Source organism: Penicillium chermesinum (genome assembly GCF_028974085.1).
Source record: "Penicillium chermesinum strain IBT 19713 chromosome Unknown utg000007l:1.0-2695246.0:1.0-2697696.0, whole genome shotgun sequence".
Lineage (NCBI taxonomy): Eukaryota > Fungi > Ascomycota > Eurotiomycetes > Eurotiales > Aspergillaceae > Penicillium > Penicillium chermesinum.
This window is the reverse complement of record NW_026695317.1, coordinates 1331260-1358008: the sequence shown is the minus strand read 5'-3', so window position 1 is coordinate 1358008 and position 26749 is coordinate 1331260. Positions and strand designations below refer to the sequence as shown.

Sequence of the window (26749 nt, the reverse complement as noted above, 5' to 3'; positions counted from 1 at the left end):
ACGTTCCGTCAACGCGCAGAGTCACGTGGTTTGATTGTTGCTATGGAGACGGAACAACATTAGACTGGCATGTTTGGCCTGCGAGCGTTGCATATACGACGTTGGAAGTGCTGCAGATGGACAGAATGGTTAAAAGTTGCTTCTCGAAATCGATCCTGGTACAAAATTTCCTTTGCACCTGAAGGAGGTCCATCGTTGCGGAGTTTTGAGGTACCGAGCAGACGAGACGTCGAGGAGACGTCAGATTGACCACCCGAAAACATATATATCATCCATCCCAATCTCAGAACCTCAAGTAGCAGCATCAGGCCTCGAAAGACACACTCCAACTTGGGAAGGGTTTCTGCGTCCAGCATTTGGAGTATCGGTAGCTACTAGCAACTCGTAAAACCATTCTCATTTCCAATATCTTAATAGTCTGAGACGGTGACTACTTCAACCCTAATTGTACAAGACCGTATGAGGTTCTGTGGTGATTGGAGCTGGACATCATACTAAAACACATCGAACGTCTCATCCGACATTTGGAGCCTTTGGTCGTCTAAGATCGGTCCAAGTCTCACCAGTTGGTGCTGTTCAAGTTCCATCAATAGTATAAGCTTGGTACACGAGTAGCCATGGGTTTTCCAATGGTTTCATTCCAGAAATCCGAAGAGTTACAAGGGCGTGTACTAGAAACTTGCTTGGAGTACAGACGGTGCGCTGCGGACAAGCAGCATAGCAATTTGATACAGATGTTCTCCTAGTGGTAGAAATCATCGCTGGCAGTTGACATATACCATGATGACTACGATTAGTCCAGCGTACCGCGTACCCATCATGCGGAGCTCCTCCGAGGATCCATTGCTTGCCCATGGTCATGCATGCGCGTAGCATGATGTATCATGTCCCACACGTTGGAACTAACAGCCATGACCGGCGAATCGATAAGCGGTTTGCCGCCCTTTTGTCTCCGTCCCCATGATCTGGGAAATAAGTACCCTGCATACGGCATGAAGCCGAGGCAATTCCAGAACCTTGGAATTCCAGGCAGCGGTTTTGCATGTGTGAACGATCAGGGGCAGTCACTTCGGGGTTGTCGATTGATTGGCCGGCTCGCGGGTCTCCTGCAGGAGTCGAAGCAAACATGCAGCATGCAGCGCAATGCGAGGCGGTCGAATTACGAGACCGTTGCTCTTGTTTTTGGCCCGATCGATGCCCCCCCCAACAAGCTACTTTGATGCCGATCGATCGATCGCAGCGCAAAATCAAGATTGGAAAGACCATGCGCGAATGCACGGGCGGTCACCTGGGATTGAGGCGTTTTTGACCGGTGCGAATAGTGGTCTAGATCCTCCGACATCTCACGATCAGCATTGCGTTGACGAAAATAGAATTCAGCCTCCGATCCACGAAGGGGCATATACGTAAGGTATACTCCGTCGAGACGGTTCGTGCCGAGACATTGTTTCCTCTTAATTACTGAAGCGATTCAATGATTTGGAATAGCCATGGAGACGTGCCGAAGAGGGGAGAAACGGCTCGTTTCGAAGCGAAGCCGTCCTGTGCACTCTGCATGTTCTACGGAGTAGAGCATTGGCACGAAGCATCCACCAGGACGGACAACTGATTGAGAATCCCACATGGTTTCTGAAAGGTGTATCGCTCTACGAGAGCCAAGCGTCCCCCTATACCGTTCTGGACCAAGGGTCCCGCCGACTACTGGCCCTAATGCACAGCGGCCCAGTCAGAAGCCTCGGCACCCGGAAAGGCGTGCACGGATTGCCCCCTGATTGTTTGAAATCGAGTCCACTTCCACTGGCAAGCCGTCTCTGGGTATGACCGTTGCGGGCCTTCTGCGACTCAAGAAAAAAAAAAACCTTAACTCCTTCTCTCCACGGGGGGGGTTGAGACAAGTTCGAACACCTACTTTATCTCCTACAGATGTACTCCATAGCGGGAACCGACTTTAGCCTCATTATCGAGATATATTTTTGGAATGCCGGTTGACCTGAAACCGCCATTACTTCGGATTTTAACTTTGGATCTTCAAGAGCGAAACGCACCCGTTGTTATCCCGGGACGAGCTCCGCATGGCTAGTTCGGTGCAGGTGTAGCGCCACCCTCCGGAGACACCACGAGAAGGGCATTTCCGCGTAGCGAGCAGTCGGATTATTCAACATGTGAGGAATCATGATTGCTCCGTCACTGTATGTCGTTCACGGAGGTTTACCTAAAAGTCGCGTGGAACAGCCCGGAACCCCCTGACCCCACGGACCCCACTTAGCGCCAGGTACCAAGTTTCGTCTTGTCAAGCTCGATTTCTTTGATCCTCAAATTTGCGGCCTGTTCATTCGAGGCTACACTGGCGAACTGCAGGGGCATCAACTATCGTTCGAAACTTGACTTGTGGCTTGCACTAGTGCAGGTGTCTGCAGAAAGCCCCGTCGCCTCGTTGGATCCATCTGGGGAGCCCTCCATTCTAACCCCCCCTTCCCCCCTGAAAGAGGCCGACATCTGGCATTCTGCATGGGTATTCTTCCGAGATCGACCGTTTCGCCCACGATCCTCGCATGGCACCACGAGGAACGGCACGTAGGGATGTACAGAGTATTCCGAGTGATCATGGACAGACAATGGGAGCTACCAGCCCTACGACGCCATCATCGGATCTACGTAGGTCCTACAGAGGACAGGGTACTCCGTAACAAGAACTGAGAAAACCTTCTGCACCCAGCCGGTCGGCAAAATTGACTCAGAACGAGTGCTCGGAGATCGGGAACTGCTGGGGGCTGCTCCGTAGGAGTTCGACAGGTCTTTTTTTTAAGCCAAGGCTAAGTTTGGGCCAGGGGTTGACCAGTGTGCTCCTGATCTAACCCCAACGGCGTAGCCAAAGAGGCAGTACGAAGTACGTACTCCGTACACCTATGATAGGTGGCTGGTCTGGATTCCCTCCGACTCAATTCCCCCTCCACAGCTCAGGAGGATTCAGGAGGATCCTCGGCCCAGCAGCTCGCCTTTTGCGCTCACGGGTTGCGCTCTCGGGTTGCGCTCTCTGCGGACCTGGAAGGGTTTGTTTAATTTACATGATCCATGGACGGGATGGCCTTGGCCAAGTGAGCATAGACCATGATCCACCAAGTTCAAACATTCAGACCCAAGGATCCGAAATGCAAACGCACATGTAGTCAGGATCCCGATTTTAGGAACTAAAAGTGTCTGTTGACGGTGGGGCCACGGATGCATCACCTTTTTCTCTACTAGCTCTCTCCGGGAAGGACTGGACGTCATCGGTCCCTTTGTTTGCAGTCTTCGTATTGGACTGCCTGCTTTCTCGAATCTCGGAGGTCATCGCCTCAGAAGAGGGGATATGAGCTGGTGAGTCCGCATGGCACGAACAAGTCTTTGCCGTTGGAATGGCATGATTCGCCCGTGTCGCCCGTGTCGCCCGTTTGCAAATCATGAAAATCGTGATGTGCCGAGCATCTGACACCTTCTCTGACAGGCCTTGCCACATTGGGAATGGCTCAAGTGGCCCCCCTATCTTGACCTTGGCCCTGCGAGCGAATGATCACTGGCTCCGCCCCGATCCACATGGGGACTTTGGAAGATCCCGGCTCCCGATAACTGTGACCCCTTAAGTGTAGATAGCTCGAAAAGTGGGACGAGGATGCTGAGACTTGGGGTTTGCTCTGATCCAGATGGTGGAACCGTCTGGTGGAGACCCTTTTGGTGCACTTCTATGCTGGTCAGGGGTATATAAAGGTGATGGATCGTCGCTCGATTATGGTGATCATACTCTATCGTCTTTCTTTTTCTTTCGTTCTTTTTTATAATTCAGTCTATCGTTTAACCCGACGGCACTCGTCCGTCGAAACTGCGGCTTCGCGTCTCTCGTTTTATTCACAGAAACCGATCTGTGAAAGTTATTACTTTTTGAAGCCGTTGCTCTACACTCGTTTATAGCGCAGCAAAATGCGTACTTCTTACGCCGTCCTCGCCAGTTTGGCCGTTTCGGCCCTCGCCTACCCGGCGGACCTTTCTCTCGATTCTCGCGATCTCGACACTCGCACCTTTCCCCTTGGAATTAGTGGAGGATTGAGCATTGGTGGCTCAGTCGGTGGTAGCCTCGACCTGGAGGGCATCATCGGCGGTGTCCTTGGGATCAGCGGGCATGCTACCAGCTCTGTCACCATCCTGGGTGGTATCAGTGCCCAGGCTGCCGCTGCTCTGCAAGGTAGTGCCATTGGATGCGCTTCCGTTGACATCCACGCCGATGCTCGTGCCGAGCTGAAGGCCTGGCTGCAGACCCAAGCCTACATCACCGGCTCGCTCAAGGCGTCCCTCATCTCCTGGTGTGATGGTGGTGCTGCTCTGGAGGTTGATGTGCTGGCCGCTCTCTCCGTTTTCGTTCCTACCTGCGCCGAGATCGCTGCTAAGGAGCAGCTCTACGTTACCCTCGACGGTATCCTTTCCATCTCGGAGCTCGAGTCTACTCTGGTTCTGAGCGCCGCCGCCCAGGCGGAACTTGTCCTTTTCCTCAAGGGTGCGGTTGACCTGAGTGCCGACGTTAAGGCTGCTCTGTGGGTCATCGCCGAGGGCGGTGTTTGCGCTAGCTTGACTGCGGAGGTGAAGGCTGCCCTTGTTGCTTGGGTCCACGGCGCAGAATGCACCCTGAGTGCCACTTTGAAGGCGGCCGTCATTGGCCTCCTTGACCTCGAGGCCGGTGTTGATGTCGTCGCTGTTGGAGCTCTGTCGGAGACTGCTCTCACCGTCGTCTCTGTTGGTGCTTCCATTGCCGCCCTCGTGGAGGAGACCGGCGCTTTGACTGCCGCGGCCCAGGCCTCTCTCCTGGCTTACCTCAAGGCCGGCGTCGAGCTGGATGTTTCTGTCCGCACTGCTCTTGAGGCCTGTGCTGCTGGTCACCTTGCCGCTGGCCTGAGCATCGAACTCCGTACTGCTCTCGCTATCTGGCTCTCCGGCGCCAGCTGCGACCTCGGTGTTGAGCTCAAGGCCGTTGTTCTTCTCTGGCTGTCTCTGGCCGTCAGCGCTGAGGCCTCTGTCGACCTTGTTGCGGGTCTCGTCGGTGATGTCCTCGGCTTCCTTACCGAGACCCTTCTCGCTTCCCTCAGCATTGAGGTTCGTGGTGCCCTGGGCCTGCTCGCTGCCGGTGAGAGCATTACCTGCCTTACCTTCGAGACCATCGCCGAGCTCGTTGCCTTCCTTGGTGGCTGCGTCGACATCGACATTGGTTTCAGCTTCGAGCTTATCATTATTGAGTGGATCACTGGATGCCGCCTGCCTGGTGCTCCTGCTCCCAGCTCGACCGCTACCGTGTCTATCGGTGGTTCTACCTCTGTTACTCTCCCCGGCGGCTCTATTCCCTCCGCCACTGTCCCTGCTTCCATTCCTGCCATCCCATCCGGTGCTTCTCCCACTGGCTCTGCCTCTCCTTCCAGCGGCGGCGGTGTTCCATGGCCAACTGGCTCTACTGGAGGCTCTACCGGTGGTTCCACTGGCGGTTCAACTGGCGGCTCTACTGGCGGCTCTACCGGTGGCTCTACTGGTGGTTCCGTTGGTGGTTCCGGTGGTGCTTCCTGGAGTGCTACCTGGAGTGTCGGCGGTGGCGCTCCTGCCCCTACCAGTCCTCCCACTGTTGTTACCCCTGCTCCTTGGGTCCCCGGTGCTTGCACCGAGACCGTCACGGTCACCAAGACTGTGTGCGCTTGCAGCGAGTAAGGGTCAGCCTTTGCTTAAATTCTTCCTCAGGATGACCTCGATCCCAGGGTGTGCTCTTTGAATTCACCAAGGCCGCTCGCCCCTTCAGCCCGAGGGGACTCAGTTTGTTCGTCCTATCTGTAGATATGTAATTTTAATCCTACATGCCTGGAGGATGTCTGCCTCCGCCGGGCATACCTTTTGGCATTTGGGCTTTGTGTTTGGGATTGAGATCATTGTCTTCGGACACCTGAGGCTGTCGTCGTTTCTTCCCCATAATGGAGTACATTCCCTTACTTCTTGTACCTTACTTTCCCAGCGATTCCTGTCTACTGATGGAATGTATTGTGTTAATGATATCTTGAAAAATAGAATACAGCAGCATTGAATCGAGTTCATATTGCATGTGCAGTGACACCCGACTTCACCTTCCATATTATAAACAGACATTCTTTCGAACCATCGTCCTGGCAGTATACAGTCACATTCCAAGTTTCATGACCAAACTGCTAGTTATCGTTCCCTCACCTATAACGTAAACTGTAAATTCATCAGCTGTGGTTGCCCTTTTCGGATTCGAAAGTCAGACGAGGTATTTATCTGTAACATCCTATTTGCAGTATGATGGTCACCCTCGTCCTTTCGGCCCATTCTTGAACTCTTGTTATACTAATGTCTCCCATTCCTGCTATTTTCTCTTTCACCGAGATGGCTGATGTGACTGCGCTGATCTGTCCCATCTTTGACTTCTTTGCTGAAGATCTAGATTGGGTGTCAACTGGGTCCGTCACGGCCTTCAGCACGTCTGCAGTAAGCTCGATTTTCACAGCACCGCTGATTTGCTCGACTTCGGTCTCTCCATACTTCTTAGCCCGCCGCACGAATTGCATGCACGCTGCGACTCTTCCAAGCAGATGTCTTATAAAGACATTCCAATATACTTCAAATGGACGCTTCGTCCATCTGGCTGATGCGGACATCCCACCTTATCTGAATCTATGAAAGGCGGGGAAGATTCAGTCACATCTGATACATTCCCGGCAACAGTTCGTGTAAACTGACTTGAACCAGCCGAGTGTAAGGTGTAACTGATGTGTGATTTGGCTTTCGAGGACCAGTCTTCAGATTTTCGATATTCTAGGGGGTCGCGGCGCGTTTGGATACTCGCTGCCTGCCATGCGGCTTGGATCGTTGGAACGGGTTCGCGTCACTGGGGGTGCCATCTTGGCAATCATATTTCCGTCCAACTGGAAGGACGGCAGAAGGTCGGTCATTTCTGGTGAGCCCAGGCCGCATGTGGCTTGTGTCACGGATTCCAGCTAGAGGGTGTACTATATAAGGTGTGCCTGGACATCTCCGCACATGAAGTGCCAGAATGGTCTTTTGGCTCAGTTGACGGAAAATTAGCCCAGAGATGCTCTTTCAAAGCTCGTGATGGTCCCTTGGTTTCCCACGAAGGCTTCCTTCTCTCCAGAACCTCGGACGCACGGGACTCATATACCGGGACATGGTCTCGAAGAACTTCATTGAAGTGAGGAGTGAAAAGACCGAGTGTAAAGTAGAAACTGTTCTCTTCCAGTGAAGAAAAACGATCAAAAGAGATTGCCGTCAAATATGCGTCGCAAGTTGTTCTTTCTCGGCCTGGGCCGACTTGTATGGGTTGTTATCCAATCTCTCGAGCAATAGACCATCCGCGGAGGCATTATGCACACCCCAATGGGGTAAGCTGTGAGCATAGTGAGAAGAGATTGGCATGTATCCACAGGAAAACAGACAATCCAATATCGAGGTAAATGAAGCTAGAGAAGGTAAAAGGAGAAAGCAACGGAGCAAGCGTAAGCTAAGCGTAAGCCAGCGAGATTTTCCGATGGAAGATCAAGGGGCCTCGAGTGAAATTGGAGAAAGTTAATAAGTGCAAGTATGGTCACTTTCGAGTTGTTCATTTCCCGTCGGTGAAGCGTAGGTAGCGCCTTAGTACGATTATTCTAAATAGCCCGTGTTAGTGACCTCTTTACGGAAGCTTTGGAAGGTTCCTTACTGGTGATTGTCTTTTTATAGTCTCGGAATACTCAGACGCTAAGTAGTAAGTCTGCACCAGGAAGAAAAGAAAATCAGCAACCTTCGTGAACCTTCGTGAATAGCTGGATAGCGCTTCAGTAAGGAACTCACCTAATGCCAATCGTCTCTGCGACGAGTATCTTCATGTGCTCATAAGATACCAAAGCTCCCCATTTCGAAGAGAATATAGCATGTTATATAAGGCAAGAAACCTGCAGGTTGGCTACCAGTATACCACTTGCAGGATCCCAATGTAGGTTCAAAGCGTGGGAACGAAAATCGCGGAAGGAAACAAGCGATGACCCCTGAAGGGATGAACTCAAGGAAGACCGACGAAGGCCCAAGGTTTTCACCATGTTGTCTTTCTCAAGTTGTACAACTTCATGGAGCCCGTGAAATGACTTGTTTCTTCGTGACATAATGATTGATTCCGAGCTTTCTTTTGGTCGAGGGTCCTTTTGGTTTCCGATCTCGGGATTGATCCATTTGACAGCAGCAATGAATGATTTTCCCACTCTATTTGCCTTGCAGTCCATGATCGTGCGTCTGAGACGATGTCGATGGGCTTCCTAATAGGTCATATATCGTCTCGACAGAGCATTGGCTAAATTTTCAACAGATCATCCGCCGAGGAGGGGTGAGATTGCCACATCTTTTGGATGGGCACAGTCTGTGTCGTGCCCAGCAGAGCATGGACGATGCGAGAAAGCCGACTTGTCTGAAGAGAAAATGGTCGGTACCTGGATAATTTGACATTATATTTCGAGAAATCGATAGCCGACGCTGGTCTAAGAGTCCTAATGTAAGATTGTCGTTGAAAATCCCCAAGCTAAGTGCGACACGGCTCAGGGGTGGAACGGCCAATAAGTCCAGCAACATGAAGAACACGCTTTTCCCAGAGCCTTTGTCAATGTGGCGGTATTTGTCAATCAGGTGATTTCTTCATCATGATTCGCGTGTCATGCCACGTATTATTGATTAAATTGTGTTCGTGAAGGGGCCTCTTTCGAGCATCTCATACTGGCAATCTGTCGCTTTCACCCTCTTTCGATGAATCCGGGTATAAATACTGCGCGAGTATGAAGCTCGTATCTGCAGCAATATTCTAGCCTCCTATCTCTTCACGGTGCGCTAAATGAGATGCGGTTGCATTGGTAGCTCGGGGGTGCTCGCTGTTTCCCTCCGTAAAGGTGCACGAATTGGTCAATGTTCGAATGATAGTAAGATGCCGTCGATTCCTTGAGATATGCGAGAGGCACTGCAACATCGATAGAGAATGCGTAATATGGATGCGACATCTTGAACGTATGCGTGCTCGACTGTAGAATAGCACAAAGCACGTCAACCAGCTTTAGAAGTTGATATTAACGCAGTCCCGCCTCGCACGCTCGTCGGCGACTTGACATAGGCGTCGTTTTCTGTCGCTTCAAGATGCTCTATTTTGATACTCGATTTCGGATTCTCGAGGTGGATAGGCGTGTGGTAATGAGCCCCCGCTTTTGCTGGATGCGGATCGGCCATGGGACTGTCAGATAGTTTCGAGTACCGAAATGTACCACGTAACGCTGATGATCCCCTAGACCATCTGTATAGGATCTCTCATTTCTTCACCCTCAACATAAGGCGCCGGTTGCTGCCACTGCATTTTGAATCTCTGGCTATATCATAGAATTATAGTAATGTCTGTGTATCTGGGAAGATGGGAAGTCAGTTGCCTCTGGCGGGTGGGTATGGTATAGAGAGCTTGCATGGCATACCACCACTTCTTTGATGTCTGGGTGAGATGAGGGACGATATATATATGTTGGAGAAGAAAGAAGGGGAGGAAGTGAGTGGAGGAAGGTTAAAGGAGATTGCGGTGGCAAACAAATATGAAGTCATGTAGGTAAACTTGGTCTCATGTCTGTGGTGCTTCTCAGGTATTTGATTTGATGCGCGCGGCTTTAAGCTCCTTCTAAATGATGTTTTCATTCCGGTCAACTTGTATTGACTGAGGAACTTGCCGCTCGTTGGAGAAACTTAGCAGGTATCTTTGAAGCGAAAACAAAGGGAGCATCTTGCAAAGCGTTTCCGCTAAGTGTGCCTCGAAGGTCAGGAAGTAGTATTTTGAGTATGTCTTTTCAAGCTGACAGCTCGTAGACTAACAGTAGGCATTTTATCATCAAAAGTATTTCATTGAGACAACTACTAATAGCAGAAATATCTGAAGCCAAACCCTCATACCCTCAATGTATAGAATAACCTTGATAACATACGGTATAGTAGCACCGATGATAGTGAGAGGAGCCGCTTTATTGCCAGCACCCGATGATCACTTGGTAGATAATGAATATGCTTACACCCCACTGAAACAAGAAGCTTTACAAGTAGCATAATGCTGTTTTCTTGAAAGATGGGATTCATTACCAAACCCACACAACTACCCAGACCAACTAAGTTCTAAACCAAATGTAAAAAGAGAGCCCCCAGCTATCTTTGAAATAGCTTAAACACTCCCAACAGGCTTCATCCCTACAAGCGTCCCATACAAACTACAAAGCGTCAGCGTCAGCGAATCCGTAAAAGGGCGCTCATCCCGACTCTCTATCCCTTCAAACTCCTGTAATACACGCACAACCGTATACCCCGCTTCCGTCAGCGCAAACTGCTGCCCAAATGCAGATCCGCGGGCCTCCATTGAACGGCAGATATGCCCAGCCAGGCCGCAACTTCTCCCAGCGCTCGGGCCGGAACTCCTCCGCGTCGTCGCCGTAGATATCCTTGCGGCGGTGCATGGTGCTGACGGAGTAAAAGACCTCGTTGCCCTTCGGTACGAAGATGGGATCTTTGCCGTCTGGGCCGCCGCCGACGGGGAGGTGGGTGTCTTTATTGGCCATGCGTGAGTTCACGGGAACGACGGGGTAAAGACGGAGGACTGGGATTTGTATGTTTTGTTAGTTTGAGGGGGCGGGCTAAATGAGGGCAAGGGTCTGTACCTTCGTTGAGAACCCAAGAGAGGTAGGTCAGGTTTTTGAGCTCTTGGAAGTCGGGTTTGCGGCCGTCGAGGGTGAGAATTTCCTTACGGAGTGTGGTCCAGACGTCAGGGCGTCGGGCGAGAACCCAGAAGGTGATGGCTAGGAGGGAGGCTGTGGTGTCACGCCCGGCGAGGAGGATGCTGAGGAGTTGATCTGTCAGTTCGGTTTTGTTGATTGTGTGCTTGGATAGTTCGTAAGAGAAGATATATTGCAGGTCGTTGAGCTTGGCTTCCTCGGGAGAGATCTTGCCGCTGTCGACGTCCGCGCGGTACTGTATGGCCTTTTGGACGAATCGGTCTACATAGTCGCGGCAATTCTGGACTGCAGGGGCGAACTGCTTGTTCCTGTATAGGAACCTGAAAGGGCCGAGACGGAAGCGATGGGATAGACCATCTTGGGCGATATTGAAGTTGCTGGAGAAGGATTGCTCTGGGCCTGATGTCGGGTTCTCGAGGGAGTTGACGGATTCGCCGAATAAAAACTCGGTGGCAGAATCGATTGTCTTGGACTAATTGAGCATAAACGAATCAGGTAAGTAGATCAGATCAAGGGCATACCATTCTGAAGAAAAGCTCCTGCAAGTCGACCGTGGATCCATCACGGGGAATCTGCTTGATAAGCGCGGCGACATGTCTCTCATAGATCTCGATATCAGCGATCTGATTCCGCGCAAAATTAGGACGAAGCATAGCCCGCGAGTGCTCCCACTTGCTTCCATCCGTGGAGAAGATCCCATAGCCAAGCAAGGGATAGAAGCTCTTGTTGCGATAAGTTCCAAGCTCGAAGTCCTTAAACTTCAGAGCCAAAATGCTCTGGATGTTCTTAGGCTCCACTGTCATGATGAATAACCGCCCACCAGTGTCTGCCCCCCATGTATGGCCATACTTGGCGAACCATTCGCCAAACTGTGCACGGACACGGTGTTCACGGTTTGCCTTTTGTATGTCCCTCAACATACCCAGCCCCAGGAAGCCTTGTCTGAGAGTCGTGGACGGAGGCACACAGCCATTCTCTCGAACGTATCTTCTTTCTATAAGGTTATCAGTACATTTCATCCTTCCAAGACTGAACCGCTCCATACTTTGAATATACCTGACTACTCTTTGTGAAACCAAGCAAATAGCTGTGACAGCAGCCAGGATTACCCATAGATTGCTCAGGCCCGCCTGCGAAAGTGATGTCATGCCCATTGTGTCTTTGTGCAGTTCAGAAAGAGCAAAAACCTAGCATGAACAGAGCCTACGCGAGGCCTTGGCTATATGTATGTCCTACGTGTGGCACACGGCTCATCCATTCTCTCGGACGCACAAGGATACGGCGAGACATTGGACCGACGGGCTGTGCGGGGTTCAAATTGGTCCGAGGGCGAGCAAAGCTTGCAGTCCAGCCATGAGGAGATCCATTCCAAATATGGCCTGATCTACCTTGGTAGGCCCGACAGAGGACTTAACGTCTCCCCCGGGCTGTGGTAACGCGGGGTTATACATGAAGCCTCCGGATTGGTCGGAAGCCTCCAAATCAAGCAGTAGGGCGGCTGACTCCCCCTGCAACAGACAAAGCAATTTGTTTAAGCGGTTGAAGGATCACATCCTCGGGCGTTTTGTTGTTTCCGGTTTCTATGTGCGCCAAGTCTCAGGCTCGGACAAATTCGCCCCGATCAGTGGTCGGAGTGATCAGATACTATAAGCCGATCGCGCGGTTGATACCAAATGCGATATAGGAAATGAAGCGTGGAGTCCTTTTGCAAAAAAAGACGCGATATGGTCTTCCCTTGGCTGTGAAGCACAGTGCAACATCGCGCTGGGAATAGATGGAGCATACTACGGTGTTGCTATAACATTTCAAATCCCAGGAATGTGCATATGCAGAAGTATGAGACTTGAGAACAGGAACTCGTCGCTCGACCAGCATGTGCGCTATCAGCTGGACCCCGTCCAACATGGGAATTATCATTTGAAATTAACAAGAACCCAGCACCGTCCTTTGGGGATATAACTCTAGTGTCATCATGTACATAAAAACCAAGGAAAGGATTGAAGGAAAGACCATATGAAAATCCTGGCGCACGGTCCATCATACTCTCCTGCCGTTAATAGTTGTTACAGTGGATAGGTTCATACCATTCACGTTCCAAGCTAGAATCTTCGGCTTCGCTTTCGCGCGAATCAGCTTTTCGCCCAATGGGTAGTAGTCCAGCTTGCCTCCCTCCTGGATGACACCCGTGCGATCGGAGATATTGCGGGCGCGAATGTAGGGGTCGAGTCTCCAGTAATTTTCGCCGAGTCGCCTGAACACCTCGTCTCGGTGGGATCGCAGGAGTCGTCCCTCGAGGTGGCGACCCATTCGGCGGTCAGACAGAACAAATAATCTCCAAGGCTCCGTCGCTCGTCAAGGAGCTGTGTGCGGGTGGTCTGGTCCGTGAGGCGGTGGTTTTCGTCGGGGAAGGGGTTGATGTATTCCCAGGCCAGTCCTCCTCGCCACCTAGTTCTCCGAGGATGCGCTCTCGGGGGATCCAGCGTTCGAGGTTCTTGACGCCGCGGACAAATTTCACCTTTTCGGCTAGCTCAGGGGAGAGAACGCCTTGGATGATCTTCCAGAAACCTATAAAGCCAACGCGTTAAACTCCGGCACATAGCCAGCAGAACGAGGAGTCATGCATGCACGCACCAGCGAAGATCTTGGGCGCATTGTAGAGCAACACATGGCCTAATAAACCGGGGTAATTATCTTGGAAGCAATCGATGATGAATTTGATGGGAGGGAAATCCTGTTCCACGGTCAGCAACCCGGGAATCGAACAAGACCAGAGACTCAAATTTCAACTTACCCAGTTAGTGATAGAGAACGAAGCCATATCGAAAATCACGAGCTAAAAAAGAAGGGAAACAATCAATATCAGCGATCGCGTGCCAATGCCGAGGGGCACCAAAGAACCCCAGACCCACAGACGTACCACGGTTTCGGTGGGCGGCGTCATCACCAGCCGTATATTCTCTATACAGAAAACGATAAAGTCTAGAAGTGCCTTCAACGGCTGATCACTCGGACGATGACACCGCGCACGCACTATGATTATAGGCCGATTTGATCTGTCAATGCCATGAAAATACCCCTTGCCGGTTGTGAGTTGGAGCATAAAGCCCTCGCCGTATTTCTTGTCGGCACACTCTTCCAACATCCGGGACTTCAAGAAAGCGGCCTCCTCGCCTTTCATCAGAATCTCGTCGACTTTGATTGTATTAGTGCGCCAATTGAGGACGTGCAGCAGCGCAATCCAGGCCTTCACCACGTTCCATTTCTCCTCCCGGAGGAACCGCAGCATCAATGCGTCTGGGTTCTCGTGTCTCAACATCGCTAGGAATGCCGGACACACCTGCTCGCAGGGTAATTTGACCAGGAAGGAGCGACATGCTCTAATGTCGCTGGAGCTCGCACCCAGGCTCTTCAGAGTCAATAGGATTTGGGGCGGGATGACGATTCGTTTCGAGGGTTGGTGGTTTTGCGATCGGGTGAGCGCCAGCATGCGCTGGCGAGTCGATTTGGTGGTTTGCGAGGTACTCGCCACGGAGCAGGTCTCGACATCCGGGACGGTGGTATTGGGGTCCCAGTACTGCAGTAAGATCCTCCAAAGTTGCTTCAGTTTGATATGCTGCTGCGGAGTGAGATTCCCCAGAAATCCGATCGGAGATGCGGCCGAAGTGGAGGAGCGCGAGGGAATGGGCCGCGAAGGACTGGGCCGCGACTCGCCTCCGTCTCTCGAGAGCGCAGGCGCTGCTCTGGGTGACGCTGTCACGGTGGTGGTGGTGGCCATGCTCTGCGGGTTTCACGTAGATCCATGAAACCAGGGGCCGCATGAACCTTAAAGAGGATTCAAGCTCTTCAGGCCCAAGACTGCCCTTGCGGAATTTGCGCCTTAGTGCCGCCAATCACTCGCGCGTGTATTCTCCAGGCGGCCCCCACCCCCTCCCTGTGAGGGATCGCGCTACATGCCGCCCCGCACTCCAGCAGGACTGGGCGTAATCTAATTTAGAAAAGGGGCATGATCATCCCCACGGTGGAGCCGGCTGTAGTCGACAGGTGGCGAGGGCTTTTGCTTGACTTGATATCGTAACAATCTACACCACTAAGCCCGAATCCAGATACCGACTCCGTTGACATCAAAGCTTTGAACATCGGGCCCTGGGCATCTTTTCAGTCTTGGCCTTTTCTCGTTCCAGCCCGAGGTGTTTCCCCCCTTGTCCGAGATTCGAAAAAGTCGAAATAACTCCTGACCCCCGCTAAGGCCCCGCTCCCAACAGCCATCTTGGGATTAGTTGTCTCCGCACGTCAACGTCCAAGCCGAAGAGCAAAAGAACCATCGTATCCACACAACAAATGCCGAAATTGCTCGCTTACCCCGGGGCTTGCAAGGACGAGCTGACAAATTCCAAATCTGCGCCAATCGTTATGGAAACAGTAAGAGCTCCGGACACAGTCCCCTTGTCGTTGAACGCCGTAAAAAGCTTTCGCTCCTCCGTCCCCAGGATTGGGATCCAATGATTAAATTAGGGTTCCCGGCTTCCCCACGGCGACGGGGGACCACACCGCGATTGGCTCAGGACCTCAACAACATTGCACCAGCTGGTCAATCCCGGCGAACAGACTTTCCCCAAATTGGGGGGGAAGTCAGCATGAGCGGGCTCTGTCGCACTGACGAGCAATGCCCAGCCCTGTTTCGGCCCCGGCGGGTCGGGCTAAGACACCTTTTCTAACTATGCACATTTCCACTAACTACCGAGTCTGTTTCACATTATTCAGGTTTGCATGGCATCTCGGGGAAGATTCCCCTGAATCATGATTCAGCCAGACCCATGGTTTAGAGTTGCACATTGAGCCTCTTCCCCGATTTTCAATGACGCTCGCAATTGCGCTGTATACAGGGTTGCATTTCAGGCGTGGTTGGGTTGGTTTAACTTCTGCTGTTCTGCTCATGCTTGTTGACCACTCGACTCTGCTGGCGTCATCCTGGAGGTTGGGTTTCAAATTCAGAGACATGACTAAAAATGCCGCTTTAACTATGTTACAGAGTTCTTGAGGGACCCCTTTATGTCGATACTGACATGACATGACGGGAGAGGATACGCTAAACCAGATCTAGTGCGCGGGACGAGCCTCGGTCTTTCCAATCTTGGAACTTTAGACATGTCTTACGTGGATACGGTAGATAAGGAGCTTGATCTGGTTTAGACGTTGGCACATGCCGACCTATCTTTGCTAAGGGGTATCAAGGTGTCCCATTGTGACGATAGGAAATACGTACTGGTTAGTACAGGTTGATACTCGACAGATTCATGCAGAAGGACAATATTGATCGTCGGCTCTGCTTGTTCTATGTTACCCTGGGGCTCGCACGCGTAAGGGTTGGAATTCCAAGTTCGTTCCAAGAATGGTCTTTGGATATTTTCATAGGTCAACATCATCGTAACAATGAGCTAGAAGAAACCCTGGGGCTTTCTGCCCCATATGTGCGTTTTCCAGGGATCATGACCATCCGGCAACTGGGCTCACAGCGACCTCAGGCTTTCCTGCTGTTAATTCTGTTCGTACCGTCTCATGGACTGGCTTAATCTCCATGTCCCCGTATTTGACGAACTTCCCCTGTTCCCGCTTGTCCATGAGTTTCTTTGGAACACGGCGGTTCGGTCTTTGCAATGGAAGCCGGAGTTCGCAGTGAAGTCATTTCGAGGCAGGGCTCTTGACAATTCTTACCGGGACGCAGTTCGGGTATAGTCCAGGAAAAGCTTACATACTAGGAATGGCTATGTTGCTTTCTGTCTTCCTAGCATCTGATCTTCGATGTGCAAGTCCTATAGATATTCCCACCAAATTTGGAAACCGAGTGCTTCTGAAGCTCTGAACTTCTCGGATCGTAGAGAATACGAATTTCTTCACTGGACATTCCGCATCACTACAGCTTTGTGATACTTTCTCCTTCCGGAGTTAGCCCTCACTGCCCCTTCCAAAGGAACATTGCGTTTCTTGAGTTGTTAAAATCCACGGGTGATGGCCTCGTCGTATAAACTTGTGCCGCCCTCCAGATGTTCTGGTCCGAGCATTCTCTGCTCCAGCGGAACTTTCTCCCGCAGCAGCTAGCCATGATTCGTTCGAACTTGGATAGACTTGTCATGCTTTAAGTAAAGCTCATAGCTCGATTTCCTCTCAGTATACATGTTTGACCTCTTTGCATGTGGCTGCGAGATTGACGGACTCCTGGCCGTCGAGGAGGAGGAGGAGGAGGAGCGCAAGAAGCTGGTAGAATTCGACTCAGATCTGACGGAGCTCTTAGTAGGCAAAGAACTATGTCCTTCCATCAGTCCGGACTACCCGAGCTCGTTTCCATCGCAGAAAGGCCTCGATGCGAGTATGAAGTGAGTGCCTTTCACTTCATTCCAACTTGAAACCAAGCTGCCATTAACCTGTACTTCCGAGACGATTGACGACAGCTGCTGCGGTATTATGACTCGAAGGCGCACGAGACAGGCGGGGTTATTGAGAACCTCTGGCGGATTATAATACACACTATGAGAGTTCGTCTTCAGGTGTAGAAGAGGGCTTCTGGTGGATGACCCATGCAAAGATGGCGATTTTTCCCGAACTTTGGGAGATGCCTATGACTTGGAGAACACCTCCGCCATGCCATCACGAATGCAATTTTTGTATAAGGTTGAACTTGCTACGTCCCATATTCCCCCAAACTAGATAAGGTATATAAGGGCAGCCCTGAGGTGTATTGATAGGGGGTTTCAGGCTGACTGACTTTACTACGGACTTATATCTATGGATACAGTTGAAGTCATATAGGAGATACCTGTATCTATCCCGATGCACGTACTGGTATTGCAGATCAGACACGAGACTTTTGTCAAAGACCCTTTAACTCCAGCTAGGCAATCAAGAAATCATCGATCGCCATGACAAGGACAGTTGATCAATCAGATTTGAACTTAAGAGAATAGCTATCTTCTGAGAGCTTTGTAGTTCAACGCAGGTATTTTGTTCATTTCGCTACCTGTGAAAAGGCTGGTTTTGAGTTTGCAAATGGAAGCTCCGCTTGTAGGTATCATCCTATCGTACACTTCGTGATGAAATTCTGCTCTTATGACTAATCTCCCTTTCCTTTGGGCTTTGCGACATCCTCCTTGCCCCCGAGATTTTCCTGATCCAAGGATTGACGACGGCTGCTATGGTCCGAGTTGCGCCGCAATCCTCGGGAGTGACCGCGGCCTGGGGAGCGACTGCCACCGTGGCGTTCATGTCGTCCAGGAGAGTGGTGTGGGGATCGGGAGGAAGGGCGAGGGGAACGGCGGCTTCTGTAGGAATTTGAGGGGACATAGGAGTCTAAGTCACGACGGGATGGGTGGTCACGGAAACGGTCACTGCCGCGACCACGAGGAGACTGAGAGCGGCGGCGGGAGCTGTAGCTGTCGCGCCGTCCACGCTCCTGGCGGCCGCGAGAGTTCCATCCGCGCTCATCACGGCCACCACGCCCACGCTCTTCACGGTCTCGGCGTCGCAGCTCGGCGACTTCGCGGTCTCTGCGGTCATCTTCCTCGCGACGGCGGCGGGCCTCCTCAGCTGCTTTCTCTGCCTCGAGCTAGAACAGAAGACTTCGTCAGCCGAAGTCCAACGGAATATTTAACAGCGCAGAATACCTGTTGCTTTCGGAGCATATCCTTCTTCGCCTCGAGAAGCTCCTTGGGGATACCCTGGGGACTCTCCTGGGCACTCAGGCAGAGCCCCCATAGCTCCTTGCAGAAGGCGGCGGTATCCTTCTCAAGGAAGCCCATCAGCTGGATCTGCATGGACTTGATGTCGGGCTACAATGGCACAGAAGTTTAGCGAGAGCAACGAAACACGCCATTGTGGATTATGCTTACAAAACGAGTTCCCTCAAGGAGATTGAAGCAGAGCTGGATGACAATGTCGTCATCCCCAAGGATCTTCTCGATTTGACCGGCGATCCAGCTACGCGGGGTTAGCGAACGAACGTTGTCGCGAACGAAATCTGGGGGAAATTTACATCTTCATCACTTCCACGTTCACTTTTTGCATGTCAACCTTTAAATTGAACTCGGGCGGAAACTTCATCTGCTTGAGCAGCTTGGCGTTGACCGGGTCCCCCATCTTGGATGGAGAGCTCAAGCTGTCGCGAAGCTGTGGGGTGCAGATGCGCGAAGATGAGGAAGACGAAGGAAGCAGCGCGCTCAGGGCGGTCAAATAATTGTCGGCGAGCGATCACCAAAACTGGGTGGTCTACTATCACCGCCTTCCTATTTGGGTTAACGCGTAGTAGCTTATTGCGATAGTGGGCTGGCTTGATCGATAAGGGCGTTATCGATAACCCACATTATCGGTACTTACCTTCCGCCTTGTGGGGAGGAAGGACATGTGCCCTGTGATGTCAATTCATCATGAATGACTATTTCAATATACAGGCTTCGCTAGTATAAGATATTGGGTGATCACGCCCTCCCTGAGAGGGTGAAGAAATCCTCCAAAGTGAATGAACATCTACACACCACTTCACCTTTTTGAAATGTTTGCTGCAGGCAGCAAGAATGAAGTACCAAAGAATCAAACATTGCCATCATGGGAGTGATTGGCCCTCCGACACGAGAATAAACTATATCGTCATTGCATAGTATGATGGATAACCAAGGTATAATATTGACCATGGACCCTATAATATGAGACGTAAATTTGGATCAGCTGGTAGTTATCGTAATTACCTAGAGTGGGATGACTTGGAAAAGCCAATGCAATGAGAGATTTCCTGTAGAAATATCACGAGACACTAATAATTTGGCTCTGTAGTAACAGCATATGTCTGACATTGCGCAACCCTAAGAATTTGCGAAAATCCCTATTGCGCCTTGTCCAAGTGTTTCTTTTACAAGATTATGCATCTTTGCCACAAGCCATGAGCCTGCAGATTTATTTGTTTTTTTTACAACAACTAGGTATTAAATATGAAGAAATCTTATAAGCTTATGGTCATCTTCCTGGAGGGGGGTGATTTAGAGCTAACTTGGTGCGAATCCATGCAGCAAAAGGCTCAAAAAATGGTGTAGAGACCACCCCCACGCGGCTTCCACCGTACGCACGACCACATACAAAGGTGTCGTCGTCGTCCTCGTACATATCCTGATCTACAAGAAGCATCAAAGCATACGCGTCTCTGGGGAGGATGGCTATTGCAGCATCTAGGAGGTCGTTCAGATTCAATTGGCCTCTGTAAACTCCGTCCGGCGATGGACGTGTCCGAATGCGTACACACCTCCTGGCCGATCCTTAGCCCGATATACTTTGGGGGACGAGAGCTTTTTGGTTTGGAGCCAGGCTTTTTCCTGCCATCTTCCCACTCAATGAACCTGATCGAGGTTCGGACAAGCTTTTGACCGGTAACCCGGAATCAAAAGCGGCGACATAATCACGCACACCCACATCCTCGAAATTGGGAGACAGGGTGGCAGTACCAGAACCATGACCTTGAGGCATGTCCCAGGAACGCAGGAAATCGATTGCATCGTCGATCTCGGGCGCCTGTAAAATATACACTGTCTTGCGCCTGGCGGTAACTAGGTTGCGTTCCTCTTCATCGACCCAGTCTGGAAGCTCTGGGCTGGGTACTCAGGATCTTCCGCCAAATCATCACCTGGCAGCACTAGGGGTGCGGGGAAGACTTTTTCGTTGTGCCTCTCGGACAAGTTCGGCTTGACTTTTCGAGAAGACTGCTTAGGTTTTGTAGCGGAGAGCCGTTCTGATATGTCTGGCCTGGTGTACCCAGCGATGCTCGCGTAGTGGGAAGGCACATAACAAATGGACAAATGATTGCAGCCTGCGAGTGAACCATGAGGCATGGTAAAAGTGATTGTCAACTTGAAACAGGACCAAGCATCGACTCACAGTCCGACGTTACGAACTCGCAGAAAATGGACGGTGGCGGTGTAAACAGCGGGCTTGCGGCTCTGCGGGGGGGGTAAGGCCCGCCATGTCAATGACTCAAACCAATTGGAAAATTTTCTTTCTTGAGTTTTTACAATTGAGAAAGACATAGGGTGGTAAGGTAGGCAAAATGCGTTCCGGTAAGGGTGTTGGGAGACTGTTGGGACACAAAGTAACAACTTGGATTGATATGGTGAAGGTTCCTGGTGGGGGAGCCTGGGGCTGAGAAGGGGGGAGAGGGTCATAAAGCAAGTAATGACCCTCCACTTCAATCCCTCCCCGGGTGCTGCAGTTGGGGGACGCCCCTATGCGCAATCTAGCACTTGCCGTTTTGGTCGACATGTGCTCCTTACTTCTGGTGAACCCAGCCAAGAAGTAAGCGTCGGGGAGGAAATGGGGGGTGGGATGGGCGCGTGTTCTGGGCACGCGGGGCAATGTTTTTCTTCGAATTTTGAGAGAATAGTATTCATGGAGACTTTCTCTTCAACTTGAATGTATTTTGAGCTCTCTATACCCCGTGGTTGTTGAGAAATTGGAAGATATCAAAAAGGTTGATGAAGTTTTTCGCCTCACTTCAACAGCCTCATTTGAGGAACAGCTGTTTATGTGAGTATTCTAGAGGTGTCTGGTTCGATTCTCGGTGCTGTAGATTTTCTTTGTTTTTCTTTCTTTCTTTCTTTCTTTCTTTTTTTTTTCCACCTTTCTCTTTCGCTGTATTCATCCTACATCGTAGGGTCCACAGTATATACATGATCAACATTTCACAGCCCCAGGGCAACGACTCTATATCTGCTGTAGACTTCTCTCCTGAAGGTCAAGCTCGTGCATTTTTAGCGATGGTAGATCAATAAGTGGTATTTCGCTTTTGAAGATGATAACGGCCAAGAATGTTTAGGAGGACGATGCGCTCCTTCTCTTAGCTATGACCTCCCAAGGATCTCATCGCGATGTGTAAAGCGTCCGTATTTTTTAATTTGATCATAGTGACTCTTTGCCCAGTGCAGATGATAAGGATCGCCCAAGTCTGTAAACAGCTTGACCGACATCTCTTGGTCCTCCAAGTTCTCAGCGTGATTGAACGGCGAGTACATGTACCGTCGCTGTATCGCAGGAAGCTCCCTATCCCAGCCCTGAGTAACCGCATGGCGTGCGACCGAAAGTGCCTTGGGATCTGTGGCGTATGCTGCGGGTGTATCACGGAAGATGTTCCGGGGAACTTGATCTAGCAGAAGGATGAGCGCAAGGGCGCCTTCGCCCTTGCCAGTGGTAGGCCACGAGTCGAACTCGCCGTCCTTCGCCGCTTGGTACTCCTGGCCAAGCGTCTTCCGAAGGAATGCGTCGTCTTTCGGGCTCCCATACCAAAATGACTTTTTCTGAAGATAGTCCTTTGACGACTTAGCGCCAAACCAAAGGTTTAAGACGTCTTCGTATGTCTTTCTGCTCATGGTCCTCTGCATTTGGTGCTGTTATTTGACTATTAGCCGGATGATGTCATGGAGAGATTTGGGCCAGTGGAATATTCTTACAAGAGTTATGCAATTAGGCAAGCTGGGGCCTTTGGTTTATCCTCAGGAATTCGAAATCCACCCTCCAAATTTATGTACTTCGATGCGGGGTTAATATTTGCCACGCCCGAATGCTTTAGGTTGTTCAGCGCAGGAAGCCGCCGCTAAGTCCGATCCGATCGGAGATAGACATAGTTCCGCCTCGACGGAGAACACGAGTTGCTCCTCCGTGTGTTCCAAGGTTCGAACTTTGGCTCCTTAGAATCTCTGAGCATACGTCCATCATTTCCGCCGGATCTTTTGTGACTGCCCAGGTTTGATCTTAGCACGATGTGGCCCACCCGCTTCATATCGGATCGGTGCATTGACACCTCCTATGGAACGGGTCATGATCGTCAGGGTCGATTTGTTCGTTTCGCTGGGTTTCAGCTTTAAGTTCTGCATGTGATGGGAATTCCAACTTCCCAGTTCGTACGAAGCAGACAAGAACTCAGGCAGAGAGTTGCCTCTGGGGCTTGCTCTGCTGGGAAAATCCACTGAGCTCAGCAACAAGAAAAAAACAGAATACTTCGGTGGAGTATGGGGCCCTGGACCCACTCGAATAAACTCGAACAAGCAATCCGACGATCTCTACTCCGTATGTCACCCCAACAAGAGGCGAATGTAGCGGGCTGCCAGCCATAAATTGGGACTCGTCTGTGCACAGCTAGCAACATTTTACCCTTCGGCAATATAGGTGACGAATCACTTTTGAATGGTCGCGTAACCCATCCCAGACTCGCGAACCACTCAAGATGCACAAAGCGGGACCAACTAGCACCGATCGTGCGGTTATTAAATTGGGATAGACCCCTGTTGATCCCTCAAATTTTCGGTGCCCTCTTAAGCTGCTCCGCGAACTTGATCCAAGGGACACGCATTGTCCGCCATGGCGAACATCCTGTTTCTCACGAACAGCGAGTTGGGCCAATGTAATGTCGCGTTCGCTATTGCAGAGGAATTCTTGCGTCGCGGCGAATACGGAGTCCATATCGGCTCGTACAGCCAGCTTGCGGCCAATGTCGAGCAGCTGAACCAGCGCATCGAGACGAGGACCCCGGCGACTTTCCATGAGATATATGGGCCCTGCATGACGGATCTTGCGATTCGGAGTGACGTCGGTCTGCTCTGTCACCCGCCGGGCGTCGCGGGTGCTATGAAGGGCTTTAATAAAATTAGCACGGCTATGTCCAGCTGGAAGCATTCTGAATATGCCAAGGCATATAGGAGCATCCTTGCTATGTTCGAGCGGGTGAAACCTGCGGTGGTTATTGTTGATCCCCTCCTCCATGTCGGTCTAGATGCTTGCAAGACGGCAAACATCAAGCCGGCTATCCTGTGGCCAGTCCCGGTTAAAGATGTCGTCACGCTGGAGCAGGGATCTAAGATAGTTTGGCATTATCCAGCGTAAGTCAATCGACTTGTTCCATGGGGCTTTTCAGCAAGCATATATGCTAATTTTTCAATCTAGTGTCGGGTCAGGTTTCCCTTACCCATTACCGTTCAAGCTCATTCCCTCAAACCTCTACTTGATTTTTCAAATTGCAATGACATTTGCCTCTGGGAAGACACCGCAAGAGGACCCAGGATCTGAGAAAGACGTGGAAAGGCGCAATCCATTCCCTTGGGGAATGCCTTCACCAAAGAGACATTGCAATTCACCCCATCTTTCCCCGAGATGGATTTCCCTTGTAAAACCTTTGACAATGTGGTCTGTTGCGGTCCGATCCTTCACAAGCGAGAGCCTCTGTCAAAATCGGATCCCGAAATGGAAGCATGGCTGACCAAGCCCACTGTGCTGATCAGTCTTGGGTCGCACATGAAGCCAACCCCGGAGATTGCGGTGCAGATGGCCAAGGCCGTCAAGATCGTCCTCGGCAAGCATCCTGGCAAGCAGGTCTTATGGAAGCTTCGGTGGGAGTGGGAGGAATCGAAAGAGTTCCAGGATATTCTCGGGCCAGCGGTCGCTGAGGGCAGGGTCTTGATTACTCCTTGGATTAAGGCGGACATTATGTCGGTTCTGGAAACCGGTCGTATTGCTGCATACGTGCACCATGGTGGTGCTAATTCATACCATGAAGCTTGCAAGTAAGTAGCGCCATACTGCTCTGGAAACCAGACCGTTCATTCGCTAACTTTGTCATACAGAGCCGGAACCCCCCAGGTCATCCTTCCCCAGTGGCTTGATACGTATGATTGCGCGACCCGCGTTGAGTACCTTGGCCTTGGTGCCCATGGCAGCAGAACTTCCGCACCAGGTGCCGAGGCCACTGAATTCGCCGAGGCTATGGACCGGGTCCTTGGAGACGAGGGCATTCGTACCAAGGTGGCTGCGATTAAAGACTTGTGCCAGACCACCGAGGGCCGCATTGTGGCGCATGATCGAATTGTTGAATTGGCGAAGCAAAATACCCTTTAGAACGTACATATTTGTTGATACGATTTTTCGATCAGCCATTGCTATAAGGTATCTCAATTTGATGATCATGTCTTGCGCGTGCGCAGTCAAAATCGCTTCCTTTTTATGATAATTCAGCTAAAACGAGCTTCACTTGTTCCCGGGCACGCCGTAACTCAGCGTCAACTTCTCCGTTGGCGTTCTTAGACTTCATTTCGTAGTGGAGTGCGACTAGCTCTTTTGCCCGCTGTAGATCTGCGTTTCCCCTCGCCACTTGGCCTGCCCCTTGTTCGGACGTAGAGTCTGTAGAGCTGTCGGGAGCAGAGGCCTCCGAGTTTTGGATGGAGGCCTGGGCATTTACCAAGGCAAGAGCTTCATTGTAGCCCTGTATCAGGTCAGCCGAACAGTTCATGGAAGCACCACTGTTGTGCAAGGTGGGGGGGTTGTCGCCTCTAGGACTTGAGAGGAGAACCCCAATGATGGGATCATGGCGACATGATACACTCACACAAACTCTTAAGGAGGTCAAATCGGATAGGATCTCTGCCACTTGCATTGTTGAATGGATGGACGAAGTTAATGAAAGCCCTTGACATTGGTTGTCGAGAGGGAAGGTCTTGGCGAACGCGGAGGGTTCATCCGGGCGGAGTCAACCGTCGCCACAACGCTGCTCCTCATATTACGCCTTGCTCAACAAACTCGAGACTCGATATGGGACCACTATCCTCAATTTACAACGGAGGACGACACACAATAAATCAATGGGTTATTGTCTAAACGAGCAATGGATGACAAACGGAAAGCCTGACCACTAAGAATATCCCATTACATTATGACGGTGGACCCTCCGTTGTAAGACTAACCTCTGCGCTGCATCAAAGAACACAACCGGCTTCGAAGCCTCGCATCTCAAACCATCCCATCCCCCAAAACTAAACTTGAACCCGCAGGAATAACTAAAGGCACCATCCACCACGCCATAGGAGGTCGATCTACAGGAAGTCTTCATTCCCCCTCCGACTCGGTCAGATCTTCTTCTGTGATAGGCGAAAGAACAACAAACTGTGGCTCGCGCATCCCATCCGGCAGCAACACCGACCCATCCGAAAACCGATGCGTAAGAGCATACTCCTGCTTCTCAAAGTGCTCTTCTTCAAGGATGAGAACCATGATGATATGCTCCAGCCACGCCCATTCCCAGCGCTCCTTCTTCAGCCAGTGGGTAATGCGCCGGCGGTAGATGCTCCGGTCCAGCCCTGCAATGAAAGCATTGATGAAAAGCTTATCGTTGTCCTGCTGCAGCCGGCGCTGGCTGCGGCGGAAAACGCGGGCTGATTCGTAGTACTCTTCCAGTGAGCGTAGGCCTTGTTTCATTACCGCGGCGAGTTTGACTTCCATTGGCTGTGCAGCCAGAGACGCCTCAGTGGAATCGGTCACTTTGAGAGTGATCTTGCCTACCTTGACTTTTGCGGTATCGGTAGAGGGGTGCAAATGCGAGTCAACGGTTTCTGCATCGTGGCTGGCCTCGGCAGTTGTGGGTGCCGTGGTTCCCTCACGCTTGTACATATCCTTCAGTTCAGTGATGCAGCTGATCAGCGTTTTATTCTTCTTTTCAATTGCATTGGCGTATAGCTGGAGGGGGCCCAGGGCATGTGCCAGCTGTCGACGGAGGACTTGAAGGCGATGGCGGCTGCTGTGGGAGGTATTCTTGAGCTCGGTGGTGATCGAGGCGAGGATGACAATAAGGTCATTGAGGCATTGGTACATGAGGCGCGTCAACTTCTCATTTTCCTCGAGTTGGGATTTCGTCGCAACGAGGCGTTCCGTCAGCTCTTTGGTCACGCGTTGCATCTCATAGCCCCAAAGAAGAGCAGTTGGGTGACGCAGCTCGAACTGGGTAGAAGGAGCTGGGTCGACTGCAAGGGCCGGATCCATGACGGGCTGCTCAGATACCGGGTGCAGTGTGAATGAGGCGGTGTTAGAGAATCTGGTAGCAAGCGGACTGGGAAAGGACGGTAAGCAAATATAGTCCACGCTCTAAAGGAAAGATTGTT

General features: G+C 51.2%; 14 protein-coding genes across 14 annotated transcripts; 6 read left to right on the top strand and 8 right to left on the bottom strand.

The window, feature by feature from the left end:
• Positions 1-884: 884 nt before the first annotated feature.
• On the top strand, positions 885-1220 carry N7468_009227 (uncharacterized protein; the record flags this gene model as incomplete). Its single annotated transcript, XM_058478523.1, has 1 exon — positions 885-1220. The coding sequence occupies one exon, from the start codon at positions 885-887 to the stop codon at positions 1218-1220; it is 336 nt and encodes a 111-aa protein (XP_058326853.1).
• A 2734-nt stretch (positions 1221-3954) lies between these two features.
• N7468_009226 (putative cell wall protein) lies at positions 3955-5718 on the top strand (the record flags this gene model as incomplete). Its single annotated transcript, XM_058478522.1, has 1 exon — positions 3955-5718. One exon carries the CDS (start codon positions 3955-3957, stop codon positions 5716-5718), a length of 1764 nt encoding a protein of 587 aa, XP_058326852.1.
• Positions 5719-6369: 651 nt separating this feature from the next.
• On the top strand, positions 6370-6699 carry N7468_009225 (uncharacterized protein; the record flags this gene model as incomplete). Its single annotated transcript, XM_058478521.1, has 1 exon — positions 6370-6699. One exon carries the CDS (start codon positions 6370-6372, stop codon positions 6697-6699), a length of 330 nt encoding a protein of 109 aa, XP_058326851.1.
• Positions 6700-10346: 3647 nt separating this feature from the next.
• N7468_009224 (cytochrome P450) lies at positions 10347-11959 on the bottom strand (the record flags this gene model as incomplete). The annotated part of the gene is made up of 3 exons (XM_058478520.1): positions 10347-10669; positions 10731-11277; positions 11327-11959. 3 exons carry the CDS (start codon positions 11957-11959, stop codon positions 10347-10349), a joined length of 1503 nt encoding a protein of 500 aa, XP_058326850.1.
• Positions 11960-12842: 883 nt separating this feature from the next.
• N7468_009223 (CRAL/TRIO domain protein) lies at positions 12843-13112 on the bottom strand (the record flags this gene model as incomplete). Its single annotated transcript, XM_058478519.1, has 1 exon — positions 12843-13112. The coding sequence occupies one exon, from the start codon at positions 13110-13112 to the stop codon at positions 12843-12845; it is 270 nt and encodes an 89-aa protein (XP_058326849.1).
• Positions 13113-13386: 274 nt separating this feature from the next.
• On the bottom strand, positions 13387-14580 carry N7468_009222 (CRAL-TRIO domain-containing protein; the record flags this gene model as incomplete). Its single annotated transcript, XM_058478518.1, has 2 exons — positions 13387-13536; positions 13723-14580. 2 exons carry the CDS (start codon positions 14578-14580, stop codon positions 13387-13389), a joined length of 1008 nt encoding a protein of 335 aa, XP_058326848.1.
• A 1519-nt stretch (positions 14581-16099) lies between these two features.
• N7468_009221 (uncharacterized protein) lies at positions 16100-16375 on the top strand (the record flags this gene model as incomplete). The annotated part of the gene is made up of 1 exon (XM_058478517.1): positions 16100-16375. One exon carries the CDS (start codon positions 16100-16102, stop codon positions 16373-16375), a length of 276 nt encoding a protein of 91 aa, XP_058326847.1.
• A 601-nt stretch (positions 16376-16976) lies between these two features.
• Positions 16977-17180, top strand: N7468_009220 (uncharacterized protein; the record flags this gene model as incomplete). Its single annotated transcript, XM_058478516.1, has 1 exon — positions 16977-17180. One exon carries the CDS (start codon positions 16977-16979, stop codon positions 17178-17180), a length of 204 nt encoding a protein of 67 aa, XP_058326846.1.
• A 730-nt stretch (positions 17181-17910) lies between these two features.
• On the bottom strand, positions 17911-18932 carry N7468_009219 (PWI domain-containing protein; the record flags this gene model as incomplete). Its single annotated transcript, XM_058478515.1, has 4 exons — positions 17911-18402; positions 18461-18625; positions 18686-18773; positions 18829-18932. 4 exons carry the CDS (start codon positions 18930-18932, stop codon positions 17911-17913), a joined length of 849 nt encoding a protein of 282 aa, XP_058326845.1.
• A 1454-nt stretch (positions 18933-20386) lies between these two features.
• Positions 20387-20668, bottom strand: N7468_009218 (uncharacterized protein; the record flags this gene model as incomplete). The annotated part of the gene is made up of 1 exon (XM_058478514.1): positions 20387-20668. The coding sequence occupies one exon, from the start codon at positions 20666-20668 to the stop codon at positions 20387-20389; it is 282 nt and encodes a 93-aa protein (XP_058326844.1).
• Positions 20669-21673: 1005 nt separating this feature from the next.
• N7468_009217 (DUF924 family protein) lies at positions 21674-22210 on the bottom strand (the record flags this gene model as incomplete). Its single annotated transcript, XM_058478513.1, has 1 exon — positions 21674-22210. One exon carries the CDS (start codon positions 22208-22210, stop codon positions 21674-21676), a length of 537 nt encoding a protein of 178 aa, XP_058326843.1.
• Positions 22211-23186: 976 nt separating this feature from the next.
• On the top strand, positions 23187-24716 carry N7468_009216 (glycosyltransferase; the record flags this gene model as incomplete). Its single annotated transcript, XM_058478512.1, has 4 exons — positions 23187-23704; positions 23769-23988; positions 24036-24385; positions 24446-24716. 4 exons carry the CDS (start codon positions 23187-23189, stop codon positions 24714-24716), a joined length of 1359 nt encoding a protein of 452 aa, XP_058326842.1.
• Positions 24717-24819: 103 nt separating this feature from the next.
• Positions 24820-25251, bottom strand: N7468_009215 (uncharacterized protein; the record flags this gene model as incomplete). The annotated part of the gene is made up of 2 exons (XM_058478511.1): positions 24820-25080; positions 25204-25251. 2 exons carry the CDS (start codon positions 25249-25251, stop codon positions 24820-24822), a joined length of 309 nt encoding a protein of 102 aa, XP_058326841.1.
• A 449-nt stretch (positions 25252-25700) lies between these two features.
• Positions 25701-26630, bottom strand: N7468_009214 (uncharacterized protein; the record flags this gene model as incomplete). The annotated part of the gene is made up of 1 exon (XM_058478510.1): positions 25701-26630. The coding sequence occupies one exon, from the start codon at positions 26628-26630 to the stop codon at positions 25701-25703; it is 930 nt and encodes a 309-aa protein (XP_058326840.1).
• Between the last annotated feature and the right edge of the window lie 119 nt (positions 26631-26749).